The 15,749-nt window shown below is 41.3% G+C and overlaps 1 protein-coding gene across 2 annotated transcripts in view; it reads left to right on the forward strand.

Moving 5' to 3' along the window:
• Window positions 1-14,559, forward strand: part of rassf7a (Ras association domain family member 7a) — a 38,698-nt gene extending 24,139 nt beyond the window's left edge. The window contains exons 3-7 of one of the 2 annotated variants that reach the window (XM_006789571.3): window positions 8,852-9,049; window positions 9,748-10,676; window positions 12,260-12,419; window positions 12,521-12,628; window positions 14,267-14,559. In XM_006789571.3, coding sequence (XP_006789634.1) covers window positions 8,947-9,049; window positions 9,748-10,676; window positions 12,260-12,419; window positions 12,521-12,628; window positions 14,267-14,298 — 1,332 coding nt within the window. In that variant the 5' untranslated portion in view covers window positions 8,852-8,946 and the 3' untranslated portion in view covers window positions 14,299-14,559. Of the gene's footprint in view, window positions 1-8,851; window positions 9,050-9,747; window positions 10,677-12,259; window positions 12,420-12,499; window positions 12,629-14,266 lie in introns of both variants that reach the window. The other variant, XM_087842949.1, reaches the window with a different exon arrangement.
• The last annotated feature ends 1,190 nt before the right edge of the window (window positions 14,560-15,749 follow it).

The raw sequence follows: 15,749 nt of genomic DNA on the forward strand, positions 1-15,749 counted from the left end.
AAAAAATGTTCATGCCTTTTTAATTTGTCATTTATTAAAATTATAAATATATATTTTAACTCAAAAGTACAGTTTTTAAATTTAATGTTGCTGAAACAACAAGGTAATAAAAAAAGAAATCTATCTGATCGAGAAATCACTCATCTTTGGAAAAGAGAGTTTATTACAGAGAAATGGCTCTTTCCAAAATAAAAGCTATACTATACGCTTCTTCTGGGCTATATTCTCAGCAGCATATTAAACATATCAGCTCCCCATAAGGAGAATCATGTGCTAACGGCTGTCTAAATGACTCAGGTAAAGTTTGTAGCATGCGTGCTTGTTGTTTTTGTCTGCTTCCACTTGTCTTTGTACTAGGATGATGTCGGCGTAAATGTGCAGTCATATTCGTTGTGTTCCCACTAGTGCTGTCAGCGTTAATCTGAAATGAGGTTAACGCCACAACACGGCAAATCTCCGTTAACGAGCTACCGCGGATCGCCCCGTGCATGGGGCTGGACGTTAACGAACTAACTGCGCTAACGAGCTAACTGCGCTAACGAGCTAACTGCGCTAACGAGCTAACTGCGCTAACGAGCTAACTGCGCTAACGAGCTAACTGCGCTAACGCACTAGTTCCCACCAATGTAATTGAGCATTGCGTAGCACATCCGACATACTGTTTTACTTTTGTCCATGACTCGTTTACCTTCATACGTCACATGAAAACCAAAATAGTTCCAAACGCCAGATCTGAATGAGGGTGGGGGAGGTTCAATTTGCCATGTTGCAACAAGCTTAACTTCTGTCTAGCTAGCTTGCCCTGCGTTCAGTGAATCTGCATTCGACTACTCCGCCTAGGCTGCACTGTCGAGCGCAGATCCACTGAGCGCTCAACACAGACAGCATCGTCAGAAGGAAAGTTGATAAAATAAATTTAAAATTTTGTATTGTTTGATACATATGCATACCGAACCCAAAGCACTGTATCGAACGGTTCAATATCGATACGAGTATTGTTGCACCCCTAATAGATAGATAGATATAGATATATCTGTGTGTGTGTCTATATGTGTGAATTTTTTCTTCAAACTTGAGCAACTAATGGTAACAATCCCTTCAGCTCTTAAGCTTATATAAAGACTGACGAGTGTATGTTGCATCATGGATTGCATGGACTTAGAGTGTGATGAACAAAACACCACCTCTCTCAGTTCTGAGGCTCTAAAGTCAAAGGAGTTACTAATTCCATGTACTTTAAATACAGTTAATCATATCAAATGATAAAAAGTAATTAGACAGGGCTCAATACTTAGTTACATTGTTTTGCTCTTTTGCATTCGAGGCCTTATTCTAATTTTGCTTTAAGATCTAAGAAAAAAAAAAACGAGAAAACAAAAAAACAAGAGTAAATAATTGATATGAGCAGACATGGAAGCGACCTTTAAATTACTAATGAGTTTAGCGTCAAACTTGTGACACTGGAGGATAGCTTTCCTCCTCAATGGCACATGCATGGGCACATGGGCACATAAATAACGTGTGCTGGAAAATTCAGGACTACAAATTTTCCACTTATGTACTGTGTAAATTGTATTTGTTAAATTAGTGGGCTCAAGCATAATCATTTTTGAGTCAGGCTCCCTGGTGTCTATACTTATTCTCATGTAACATATTATTTAGTCTATCTCCTAACTGAATATCGTCTTCTGCGTGTCTGTTCATAGGCTATATATGACCATGTACTTATTGCGCATCTTATATAAGTGGGTCTGCCACTACTATGTGTTTTATATGAGTTTGGCTGGGAACAGAGTGATATCCTCCTTCCCTGGCAAGCACTGTTGAGTCAGGTTGGGAGTATATAATTACATATGGGTACCCATCAGCAGTCAGAAAGTCTTCTTCTATGGCTCACCCAACAATATAAACTCCTGTGCTTGCAGGCAACCAAACCAGTCATCCTGAGCTGAGCTCTCAGTGGAGGCCAGCTTTGCTTCACCTCTCATTGGCTATGTGAAAAGGACTTTATTATCATTCTCACCATTAGCTGCAGGCTCTATGGGCAGATCCATGAGTCAGCGCAAACAAATATGTCCCATGTAATGTATTCACCTCCGCTCGGCTTCCAGGCTTGAAGCAAATAAGTGAATGGCGACTGCCAAATCAGGTATGAGTAAGTATTCATCACAGTGCGGTGAATAATGCAGTATTGTTGTATTGCGGCCAGGCCTGTGTAAACTATTGTGGCCACATGCTTATAGGTGTCTAGTTTATTGGCTTACAGTGAAATCCAAAAGTGTGCCGCGAGTACTTTAAATTTCCAGAGTAGAATAATAAAAGCAAAACCTACTTTCTTGGGCCATCAGTCCATTTTGTTTCCATCGCTTTTCAAATTCACGATCGCGGTAGGATTGGAGCCTCTCCAGGCTGGTGTTGGGCGAGAATTTGTAGTTTCAAGAACTGAATTTGAACAAATGTTCTTTGTATGACATCTACATATGCTCTTCCTCCCTTGTGGTTAAGGGCAGGTTACGATTTGTCACTGTGAGTGCTGCTGGTGATTCACGGTGAGTGGGATTTTACACTAAGTGCTGTTTTTACAGTGTGACTGCAGGGGTATTGACTGCCAAGGGTGATGGCAAGACTCTGAACGGCCATTTCAAGGTGTCCTTCAAGTGGAAGTAATTAAGTTTAAGCTGTAAACTCTCACTGATCATCAGTTGCATGCTTAGCGCAAGGACAGCTTGTATTTTATTTTAGATACATGTATGATGCAGTGAGTTGCACCATCTGATTTAGAGTTAACATTTAAAAAAGAGCAAAACACATGACATAACTAATCTATATCAAGAGCAACTTTTTAAATGTGTATAACCACCCTCATGAAGCTCATTTTTAGCAGCTTTTTATAACTACTCTGATTCTATTAATATTATATTGTTTCCTATATTTGCCCTTGCAAAGGTTCTGCCTGTGTTAATGAACCACTGATCCACTTTCACTGAGATTTCACACTTGGATTAGGTAATCATTATAATGGAGAAGGCTAAAAGGCTGGAGTGACAGATCCCTGTATGGAAGTATGACAACCAAAGCTTATTAATGCTGTTTCTGATTCTTTTGCGCTCAGTCATTAGCATGTCAATGGAGTAGAAACACAGGCAGACAGGGGGCATTTTCAAAAGGGCTTGTCAGTAACAAGCACTTGGACTTTTTTCTGAGAAATATTTACCAAAATAATGTGCTGTGAAAAACTGCATTATTCATCACGTGTGTTGAAGCTTCACTGAAGCTTTGCTAGTAGAAACCCAGGCAATTGTTCAGTCTCTAATCAGCAAACATCATGTCTGGAGCCTGGCCCTGGACTGTAAGGAAGAAGTATCACCATCAGTGTCACACACAAGTTTACACATAAGGCTACCCTAATGCTCGCATTAAATTAAATGTGACTTTGCAAGAGGAAACTAATGTTTATTCTCAAAAGTAGAAGAAATGTTTCCATGTGTCACTTACTGACTCTTTTTAGAGTTGCTTTCCTAACAACTAAACAAACTTATTGACCACTAGAGAGGTGTGTATACATGGAAACTTTAGTGTTAATTTGTGCAGTAGAAGCCCTCACCCCTTGTAAATCTGCAGCACTTTCCTCACAATACTCAGTGTGCCTCTGTCTGCTGCTGGCACTTGGTCCCTGCTGATAATAACTTATGCAAAGGAGCTGCTGGTGTCCGTTGGAGAATTTAGAAAGCGTTTCTTACATGTTTTCATCATGTAAGGTTTGGAAGAAGCTCTGTTAAAGATACAATCGCTGCTGATAAATGCATGAGGCTAGGCTAGGCTTGTTAGCGTTATTAATTTAAAGCAACTCCCTGAATACCTTCTAATTGTGCCTGAAGGCTGAGTTGATCCGGGATTGCACAGATGTTTTATACAGTACAGTACAGTTCAATCCCAGAGGCAACTTTTAGTTAAAAATGTGCAGGTGGAAGACGAGAGATTTAAATGTATGTGATGATTTTTTTTCTCTTTAAATTCAGGTGCTTTTTCCGTCATAGTTCTCCTGTTCAGATATGACCTATCACATTGGCCTTATCAGTGAATGCATGAACAGTTTAATGTGTAAATTAAGAACATTTCCATTGTTTAGTTTGTATCCGTTGCAACTCTTTTGCAGCCAGTGTGCAAGACAATTGAGATTTCAACATGTAAAACCAGTTCTATTTGCTGAGGCTAAAGAACAATTTTCTGCCACTGTGAACAATTTTTAGTGCTGTTCTCAACTGTGATTGTGTCATGGAACTTTTTGTTCTCATCTGTCTGTGCAACATAACCTGTGCTGACGTAGTAGATACTGAAAAATGAAATAGGAGGAGGTGTGACAAAGAATGCGAAACAAGGAAGCCAGGCAGAACGAAATAAAATATCTGTATTCCATTTTATTGGTGGTAACAGTGCTTATCTGTGGTAACACTCCAGAATGGCAGTAAAAGCTGGTGTGTCAGACGACTCGGCGATGCCAGAGGCCACAAAAGAGACAGCATTGTCTGCTGAGTGTAGAACCAGAGCAACAATAGTCTCTCTGCAGTTTAGATGAGACCAGGCTGTTCTGTGCCAGCGTGTTGCTGTCTCTTTGAGTGTTTGTCTTTGCCAACCTGGAACAGAGTGGCACTGAGGGCCTAGCTTCTCCCAGTACTCTTAATTGTCCTTTAACAACAATATTTATCCTATTATATACATGTAAAGCAGCGTGGGACAGGGTCTTATTTCCCCTGCGTATACTGATAGGGATAAATGTTTGCATGCATTTGTTGCTACGATCCATTGACAAATGCGATGTAAACTCTGCCCTTTACTCCTGCCATTGTTCCTCAGACTCGTGTTGCTGCCCTTACTCAGAGCTGGAGCAGATTCTTATAAAGATAAGCCTACAAACTTAACCACCTTTTTTGTAAACTCCCAAACAGGCATGCATTCCCAACCTTTGACCACTGCATGTGCATGACACAGGGTTGTGTACTGCCCCTGCACACACACTCACATTCATATTACACACCCACACGTAGCCTCGAGCATTTAGGAGCTCTAGTACATTATTAACCCCGCTTGGAATTTTTCTGCAAAGCTTTTGTTTCCGCAGGTTTCCTAATATTGCGTATGACTAACAGAAATGACTTGTTCAGACCTTTAGAAAGGAAATTGAAGGTTAAGGTGTGTCTTCCCAGCTGCATCAAACCAAGTGCATTGTGCTTGAGTGTCAGCTTTTATGTCTTTACATGTTCTGTGTGTTTATATGTATGTAAGAAAAAAGGGGATTTGGAGATTGGGTGTCTTTCAAAACACTTGATTCCTGTCTGAGCAGCCTCAAATGTTTGAACTTTAGGTTTTTTTTTGGGTCCTTATGATGTAAATGTCGTCATCGGACCACGACCAAGGTGGTCCAGTGACAGCGTGGACTCGTTTGTGGACAATTTACATTACAATGCACCAACTACGCATGCGTCCAGGCAGCGAATTTCAAGTGGACTTCAAAGAAGTATAACAGGAGTGGCTAACTCGGTCTTCTGGTCTCCCGCTGTCCGTATATGCAACCAAGTATAATCTAGGCTTAAGGGTCCCATCAGTTCACAGCTTGAGACAGATCAAGCCTTGTGTATTTGCAGGGCTGTGATAAAAGCCACTTTTTCTTTTAGTCAAATTTACAAAGCAGATGGGAGACCTGTATTGAAGAGACACAAACAGAGGCCTAGACAGGTTGATGAAAGACACAAAGCAGGTTTGCTAGATGGATGAGCGATAATAAGGGTGGCACATTTTCTCTACCACTCTTTTTTTTTTTTAAACTGTCAGCATTTTTTCTTATATATTCGCTGGCTTTCTCATTTATGCACCGTCACTGTCTTTCTTTATCTTTCATTATATAAAAATGACTTATGTGTTTTCCTTGTGAAATTCACCAGATGAGCTCCTCAAGTCGCCCTTTTGTGAGTGTGTTCTTATCTGAGCTTGGAGTCAGAGATTATTGATTACTGTTTATTTCTCTTCAGGGGATTTGTGACTGGTTGGAGTTTCAGTGAAAATTGCAATTTGTCATGGGTAAAGTAAAGTTGGGTATGTGGTGTATTATTTTTTTTCCATTAGAATTGGTTAGGGTGGGTCAATGTGAGTTTAAGGTGTACGGTTGGAATTTAATTCCCTTTTGGGGCCAAAACTGATTCGTAACAGCCACTAAAAACATTTACTTTTCTGTTGCTGCAGCAACTACACAACAGGAGAGTCACTTCCTGCATTTAGAATGAGTCACTCACGCGGATTCATTAACCTTGATAGTTTGCCAAGTGAAGCGTTGGAGAATGTTGAGTACATTTAAGCTTAATTATTTATGTTTTCGTTGTCTTTTATTCCTGCTGATTTACAAGCTTTTGTTGTCCTTTCTGCCTTATTAGGTATAATAGTGAAGTAATAAAGGTCACAAAGTAAAATAAATGAAGGATGACTCTGAGCGATTGCTTCCACACCACCATCTGCTCAGCTGTGAATGCTACTCTGCTGCATGTGCTGCCAGACAGTCCTGAGATTATTGGAAACAGTGGATTTACTGCCTGAATAACTATTGCCAACTGGACTCTGTTCTACAAGACACACATAAGATGTGTGTCAGGCAATATGTAAGGAAGCTGATATCTGTAATAGGCTAAAATCAGGCTCTAGCGTGTTTAGAGGCTCATAACATATGCACAGCAAACTGCAGCTGGTGTTTGTCCGTAGCATTTGCATATTTATGTGTGTGTATTCCCACTCTTTATCTTTGGTGTTTCTAGTCCATGTTTTTAATGGTACCTTTGGTTCTCCTCCTCCTGTTTTTCCACGAGAACTGACACAGGACTCCAGAGCTGTTCTGAGAAAACGAGCTGGGTCAGGCGGATGTCTGGTTGTCAGTGTTGCTCTGCCTTTGACAAAAAGAATAGACAGCAACCTGAGACTAACAGGCCTGTTTGTTTCCTGTTAGTTTATCACATTTCACTAGCCAGGAGGTACAAGAGCTAAATATCATGGGAGAGTGACATTCTGTGCTGGGAGATGTTTCTGTGTTTGTATTCTCATTTTATCTGATTGTTATGATGCATAAAAATCTTGGATGTCTAATGTAGGAAGTTTTAGATGAGGTGCTGCGAAGAAGTTGCAGAATAAGCCTTAATGTCAAGAGCTCAACCTCTCCTTTAGCTCCGTTTCTGCTTCTCTCAGGGTTATGTCCGATCCATGATGGTGCCTTCCTATAAATTAAAGTTTGGTTTCCAGCCTTTAGTTTTCATTCCCATGCTTGAAAATTAATGTTCATATGTATGTGTTCATAAAAAGCCTCAGAGCTAAAATAAATGATTGTCTACACATTCTGTCAACATGTTAGGCTTGATTGTGCATTACAACATAGCACACCGTGTGCCCATTCAAAGAAGAGCGTTGACATCTTTGCTTACGTTGACATTTCTGGCGTTGGAGGTTGATAAGCACTCCCTTTTTAATACCAGGTTTCATTCCAGATGAAATCATCATACACGTTTCATTCAAAATAATTTTTACCTCATTGATCATCCATCACTATCTCCTGCTTTATTTCCTATGATCTCATTGTATGTGATCAATCTCTAAGCTATGTGTTTTGGGATGCTGTTGCCACATCCATCGGGTCTGTGATGCTGTTTAGATGCCAAACAAATGGTAAATGGCCTGTATTTGTATTTGCTGGGGAGCAGAGTTATTGTTTGGCATCTAAACAGCACAGAAGTAATGGTGGTGTGGACCAGGCAGGTCAGAGGAAGGGTGGGGCGAGGTCTTTGTTAAGAAAAACAGGAATTCTTCCGGCTGGAAGATGAAGTCAGTGCATTCCTCCAGAGCAGCTCCCAATAGTCAGTGGAGCATTGAATGAAGGCCATGGTGAATGCTGGGGCTCAGTTCTAAACACCTCCCATTGAAAACCAGAGAGACAGACAGAAAGAGAACACCATCTGTCACACTGTTCGGTAAAGAGTTGCCTTTTACCCACCTAGGCTGCACTTGCTGTGCCAAGTCCTTACAGATAACTCTGCCTGAGGCCTTTTTATGTGTACGACAGTGTTTTATTACCTTGTTTTGAAGTGTAGCTGTAAAAGTACAGACTGATGGCAGGACTGCACATAATGAAATTTCTTTAGGTTAACCCTGCTGCCTGGACGTGTTTTAGACTACCTGCTGATCAACTGTGGAAGTCTGATGAAACCTACTTGTGGTCCTGCTGAGGCCCGTCAAACTGAACACACGTACACACATTTGTTCCATCTCTCCTGTTATGTTTCGTACTCTCCCAAACACCCTCTTCAAAACATAGACACACTTGAGTTGCTCCACTTTCCCTGTCTGTTCCCCTCGGCACTAAGCTATCATAACGGCTTTGAAGGAGGGCAGCAGAGCGTTTAATTGGGTTACAGATTGGCATTTATGCTCCCAGGTCCACGCGATACTGCCGGGCTTTTAACTAACCACTGGGAACTTAATAAAACGCCACAATGCTGTACCCGTCAGCTGCCAGTCTTTTCTAATTCCATGATCCATGACTCAGCACAGCAGATTTTGGATGTCAGTGCTGTTTGTTGTATAAACTGGTATTTCTACAAAACGTCCAGTAAGCGAGAGCATTATGTACTGTACATCAACGCTTTCAATGCATCATGTTTAGGTTATCAACAAGTTGTGTCCCATGTGTTGGTGTTGGATTACATAAGCACATTGAGCTCACGTTTTTGTTTGTTGGGTATTCTTGTTACTTTGAGGAAACTTTGTTACAGTAGCACACCTCTTACTTTCTTCTCTGCTGTTTAATTTTTTTTTTTCACAGAGTTAGTGCCATGCAGTGGTAAGCTGAGGAAAGCCAAGCTGAACTGATCTGCTCTGAAGACTTTCTTACCCTTCACCCTACCCTATCAGTCCCAGATGGAGCTCAAAGTGTGGGTGGATGGAGTAGTGCGGGTTGTCTGCGGTCTGTCCGAGGAGACTTCCTGTCAGGATGTGGTCATTGCTCTAGCACAGGCCATTGGTAAGCACCTCAAACTTTGTCATCATTTCATGACACCAGCTTATCTTTAAGCCTGCTTAGATAAAAGCTTGGCATTTAGATTTTTATGCATACACAAACAAGTGTACTGAAGCATCGCAGAATTGCCCTCATCCTGTTCTTTATTAACCTTTTTGCTCTCCACTGACCCAAATCAAGTACGCTGCTGGATTGTCAGCAGGTCAGTTTGAATTTGAGCCGGCACTCTGTCCCTATATCCTCCGGCTTTATTTGAGCTATACGCTGCGGTAGGATTGAACAGAACTCCAGTTTTAGCGCTCTCCTCCTTCTATGAGCAAGCTGCTTGCCAAGTCATCAGGGAGGGTTTGTCCTAATTTCAAGGTCCTTGTGGAAACTTCAGTTTATTTGAACATTTTTTCACATGTTGTGTGGCTCTTACGCAGCTGCCTTTTATTCCAGTCCACAGAGGCAGAGATTTAGACGTATCAGCATCGTCATAATGCATCTGATGTCATTTGTTCATTATTTAGAATTGGTACGAGGACATAACCCCACAGTTTTATTAAAACTAAAAGAGAGAAGCAACTAAGAATACAAAAAATTTGACTGATGTATATCATTTTTTAGGAATAAAAATATTGGTGTGCTACTTCTTTGTATGGAAATATTTAGGGTAGGTTTTTTATAGTCACTCTTTATTTTTTCTGTCTTTGTCACAGGTCAGACAGGCCGTTATGTTCTTATTCAGCGTCTGAGGGACTCAGAAAGGCAGCTGCTGGCCACAGAGAAGCCTCTGGAGTCTCTCGCAAAGTTAGGCCAACATGGCAATGAAGTTCAGTTCTTTCTACGTCGCACTGGCCCCAGCAGCAGTGATGGACCTGGCTCAAAACAAGAGAGACCTAATCCCCTTCCATTGCCTAAGCATCCTGAACCAGAGCCTTTGAAACGTAGCCAGCCTAAAAAAGCCCTGACCTTTAACTTGGGGCCTTCCAGCTCTCCTAAGACCAAGGCCAAACAATTTAAGAGGTCTCCACAGGACTCTCCAGAGCAAAGAGCCTCCCCCTCTCCTTCATCCAGCCCTCTGTCCCCTCATATGTCATCCCCTTCTCCCTCACTACCTATAGGCCCTTCAAAAGATGAGGTATTCAGGAAAGTTCTTCAGCAACAGGAGAGACTAAGGGCCATTGAGGCCCAGCTAGAAGCCCTAGAGAGGGAGTCACACACCTGGGAGCGTCCCTACCCATCTCCATGTCCCTCACCTGTTTCTGATGCTCGTTTGCAAGACGAGATGGACGCTTTGGAGCAAGCGATGCGAAGGAACCAGGCAGAGCTTGCACATGAGCAGTACTGGGAGGAGGAGTTAAAAGCCGAGGTAGAAAGCGAGCGAGGAATGCGAAGGAAGCTTGGAGAGCTCCACACAAAGCTAGATGACTGTGGACGGCGGCTCCATGAATTCTCAGTTCGCTCTGCTCAGCTGGAGGAAGAGATCCAGCGGGAAACCCAGACACAAGGGAAAGCCACAGGACCTGAGGAGTCGTTTGACGTTGTAAGGGAAGAGTTACAAAGTCAAGAGAGACATGGGACAGAGCTAGAGGAACAGCTATCTGAGACTGACAAGGCTCTGGAGAAAGCAGAGTCTCTGTTGCAGGTAAGAAGAGAGGTCTGTGCTTTAGAAAAAGGGCTGTAAATCCACACAAGCCCTTCTGTTGGCATTTCAGGGGTGCAGTCCATACCCTTTTTTGTATTACTCAAAACATCATGTTATACACTCCAATAAACAGTACGTCACGAAGCCTGGTGCATATTGATGAAACTGCAGTAATATGATTGCTGAATGCTCATATTCTACCATGTCTGAAAGTGCTTCATTGTCATGAGCTATTTAAAACCTAGCTTAACTGGTTTAGCAGGTATCATCTTTTATGTATCGCACTTTCTAAATACATGGTTACTGACTGTGTTTATATTATGTCGGCTTATATATGCATATTGTATTGTTTATAGATTTAAAAAAATATTAAAAATATTTGATTTGTAGAACAAAAGCCTCTTTTATTGGATCTATTTCTCAGCCTCAGCGTGTTGTAGTTTAGAAAGTCAGTTTGCTTTTGGTTGTCTTAGATGTGGCTTCATCAGTTTGAAGTGAAACCTGTGTTTCCTCTGTGATAGTGATAGTTCAGTTTTTCAAATCCTCATGCACTGAAAGCCCAGAGTGTCCCATTCTTTGACCTGTAGGCCACAATAAATATCAAAATATATCGTCACTCATGCTAATGTGGATGCATTTGTCATGAAACATTTTGCAGAAATGTCAGGTTTTTTTGAGGGGGGGATTGTACATGGCTGTATAAAAACACCGGGTCATAACAGGTAACCAACAGCACTGTGAGTGCTTATAATCCAAAAGTAGCCCCGAAGGCATTTTGCCACCCAGACAGTAATTGTATGGAGGGAATGAGAAACCAGTATTTCCTGTAAATGAAATATTAACCTGACAGGGTATAATAAACCTCCGTTCGTAGTAATGGAAAGGGTCTATGTCAGCTGATCAGTTGAGGCAGCCAGCCGAGTCTTTAAAGTGTTGGTGGTGATGAGCACAGTGTTCCTGTCATCAGACTAATGGAGGAAGACCTGCAGGTATGAACTGCCTCACCAGAATGTTGTGGTCCAACATCAATTACTCAGATACACACACTTATTGGCTTGTTTGTGTGCACCTGAGTTCAGTCTGCGGGCCTAAAGGTGATGCCACTGCTTCACAATGTTCTTGAACACCAGCTTTTCAGTAATCTGAAGGCATCTGAAGACAGATTTAAAGGGAAAAAGCAAATGAGCTTTGGCCTGTATCTATTTATAAGTTTGCATCGGGCTGCTTAAATCTGACTGAATCAGAAAAAGTCTCATGGCACTTGTGGTGATTTGATTATTCATTGCAGCTGAAACTGTCTAGTGGTGACGTGATGGGCAGTAATCTTAATCAGTGACTGGAAGGGAGACTTTTAGAGTCTAGTGCCCCCTTGTGGTGAAAGCAAAAAACGTTCATTTATAAATGCAGTGATAAATTGTCCCTGCAATTGTGCAGACGGGGACGTATACCCGCTACTAAACATCCTTAAATATGCATCCATACTTAAAAATGTGTAATAGTTTTATATGCTGCACCCACTTTCCTTTACAGGTAAAATACTTGTCTTAGATTTCTCTCACTGATCCACATTCTTCCCATTTCAGGACAAACAGGATGAGCTGGAGGAACTGAATAAGGAGCTGAGGCAGTGTAACCTGCAGCAGTTTATTCAACAGGCGGGTGTCCTGCCTGTTCAAACCAACTCACGCACAGAGCTTCAGGAGCAACTGGAGCAATTTCTACAGGATGGATACAGGGATGGAAGTAAGGAAACAAAACAATCCCTCAAATATTAATATTATGTTATGGTATGTTATGGTATACCTGATTTGTGTCATCTAAAGATATTTCTTCTTTTAACTCAGATCAGGGTGTAACTCCATTTGAATCTCCACCTCGTCCTACTGCAAAGCAGTTCCTGGGACATCCACGCAACCTTCAAAACCCTCTAGTGTCCAGCCTCAACCCTGAGGGTGTGTATGTGTGAGACCCCGCTGCTTCTCAAGTCCACAGCCCTGCTCCTCTCCCGCCCTGCTCTGTCCATCCCTTGGTCCCAGAGCCCCTCACCCCTGCCATATTTTCTACCCCAGCTTGATTGGGTTTCGGGCTACAGCTGTCGTTTATGGTGTTGGGTAGTCGAAGCATCCCTATGGTGGCTGTCCCTGCTGCTTCCCAGCAGCTTTCCTCTGCTCTACATTTAAAGACATAAAGACCTATATGGCTAATTTTCAGTCTTCTGCAGATTCTTGTCCTCAGCTTTTTACAGTATTCTTAGAAGTCCATCCAATTTGTCACATATTCCTGTATGCTTTAACTTTTGTGGGTCTGTTTACTCTGTCAATTTCCCTTACTCCTTGTTCTCCGCATCTTACTATATGCTTCTGTACTAACAGTAGCTGCTTTTGTTATCCTTTAATGCATTTAGGGATTTGCTGCTAACCCTTTTCCCCTCCTCTGTAATAACAGAGTGGCCTTTCCACCCTCAAGTCAATAATCGACTATCAACAGCTGCTTTTCAAAGTATTTCCATGTAACACAGCAATCGCACTGGGAATTACTGTGGCAGGCATTCTGATTGTGTTTGTTGTTTTTGTTTTTTTTTACTCTTGACATGAAAATACATGCCACCAATGTAATTTCAGTTTGCCTTTTATGTATGGATACTATTTATGAGAGGGGTGTATCTATACAATGCCTTGTACTTTGGTGATGCTTGACCAAAGAGCAAGAGCCTTTTACGAGGGCTCTGCAAAATATATTGCACTGTCCCATTCTCTTCCCATGTGAAGCCTTGGTCCCTGTGTGCCTGCAAAGAAATGGTATCTTCCTGCTCTCTTTCTGGAGACAGTGAATCGTATTTGGTGAGCTTGTATCTCTCGCAAGTCCATTTTTGCCAAACTCCATGCTAAAAGAAGAGATTCATTTCAAAAGTAGTGCCACAGGACCAGGGTTTGTTAAGATGCTTTTCTTTTCCTCCACTGGAATGAATCCGCCTGGTTTCTTTGCTTTCGTCATACTTAACATTTGACCTGTCACAATTTGCACTGCACCTCGGTGTGCTGTAGATTTAGCATCAGCTTAGTTCACATACGTAGGTTCCAATAACAATCATCAATCAAACAAACGATGGGAGCTATCATCCATAAGTGATCCTGCAAACCACCTTAAATCAATATTTATTGTGTCTTAGCGCGTAATATCTCATTATATTATCTTTGTATGTGTTTGCTGACAGGTCAAAGTGACGTGTGTTGAAGTGTGCACTCTCTTTACCTTCTGCTGTGTGATGCGGTTTTCTTTTTGGGGTTATATCAATTCTCTCTCTTTTGGAAACAGACTGCATCCCAGTGCTTGTTATAGACACAGCTTGACACTGCGTGTGTTCAATAATACTCATCTGACTGCAAAACTCCAGTCATGGTGCTCAAGCCCTGTGGGAGCAGGAATTAACCCAGTGACTGGGTTTGGGTCTATCTGTGTTTCTCATAGGGTTATGTGAACATCTTGATTGACCCAAATCTCTCGTGTTGTGTCTTAGCTGAAAAGTGTTATTTTTTTCTTTCCCTCAATACAAAGGGATCATCATCCCCATATATTTTTGTGTCTTGCAGTCCTGACATCCCGAGACTCGTCATGGAGATAAAACATGGACCGCAGGGCCAAGGAAAAGTTGATCACTGTTCTGTCACCATCACCTCTTATTTAACCCTTTCCTTTGTAACGCTCATTTATTTTTTCAATATACCACAATATATATATATATATGTATATAAATAAGACAAATATATTTACAGAGTTTTCCTACTGTAAACACTGCAGAGTATCTGTATGAAATGTAAAATAATTAGGACCCTTTGACCTAGAGAAATTATTGCAATAACGATGTATTTAAATATAATAAAATGTCCACAGTGTTTTAGATAAACTTTTATTGTCTTGACTGGTTTTTGCTACACTCCTGTTCAAATTTTATTACAGACACATTTCTTTAAATGGTGCAGTCCATTAGGAATCCACTTTCTAAAAAGGACAGTGGCACACAGCATGGGAAATGCATTATGAATATATTATATGTACTGAAATATGCATGTTTTCCTCATAGCGGGTGGTACAGTACATGATGTGAGAGTACACAATAATTTCCAAAGTTCACAAAGCGCATCCTTGCTTGTCTATGCATCACAGCTGTTCCTGTTATGGATGCAGTCACACAGTGCATCTATATGAAAATAAAACCAGGAACGGGAGCGTTGCTCTATGATCTGTTTAGCTGTAAATAATGTTGGCGTTCGTTTGACACTGATGATGTCGGTTTAATCATTTGGCTTTTCTTTCCACTAGAGGAGATGCCATTGCTTCTCAGGTGCATCGAGTGTCTTGTCGTTAAATTACAGACGTGCTAAATTATTATGCAATTTGTAGTTTGATTGTTATGCAATTTGCAATAAGAATCACCCTGTGCAAAAAGGCACGACACGTTTTTGCTCCACCCCTTTCCTGTTTTGTTTACTCTGGAGGGTAAATATTCTGGCTGTCACACACTGAGTGACGCGAGCCTTCCTCTCTCTCCGGCTAACCCCCACCTGAAACCCTGTGGATGTCTATAAATACTCTCATGTACTGATACTCAGAAGGTATAATTACGGGGAGAGTAAATATTTTTCTTCTGTCTGTCCATTTAGGTGTGTCTATTAGAAACTGTGTCAAAAACATTGATTTATTTATTTTTTTTCATCTGCCTTTTCTGCTTTGTGCCAATTTTAATGACTTGTGAATTATGGAAAATTAGATGAGACTGCCAGTTTTGATATTATGACCAATTATGTGGAACTGGATTATCCTGAGAAGATTTAGAGCTGTCTGGCTTTGTAAGGGTTAGATAAGCTTCAAATCCTTGTTTAGGTCCCGGTGTCTGGACAAGCACAAGCCTCATGTGACACTGATGCCAACCTGTGGACACAGGAGGAATTACAAATGTGCCCTTTTCCTAAAGGAACCTTTATAGTTTCCTTTCACTATATTAACAGTAATATTCTGATCTCTTCAAATTATGTAAAAATGAAAAGTTGTTACTTGAGGACCCTTCACTTTTTT

Source organism: Neolamprologus brichardi, chromosome 7 (assembly GCF_056152115.1).
Source record: "Neolamprologus brichardi isolate AB-2024 chromosome 7, ASM5615211v1, whole genome shotgun sequence".
In the NCBI taxonomy this organism is placed as follows: domain Eukaryota; kingdom Metazoa; phylum Chordata; class Actinopteri; order Cichliformes; family Cichlidae; genus Neolamprologus; species Neolamprologus brichardi.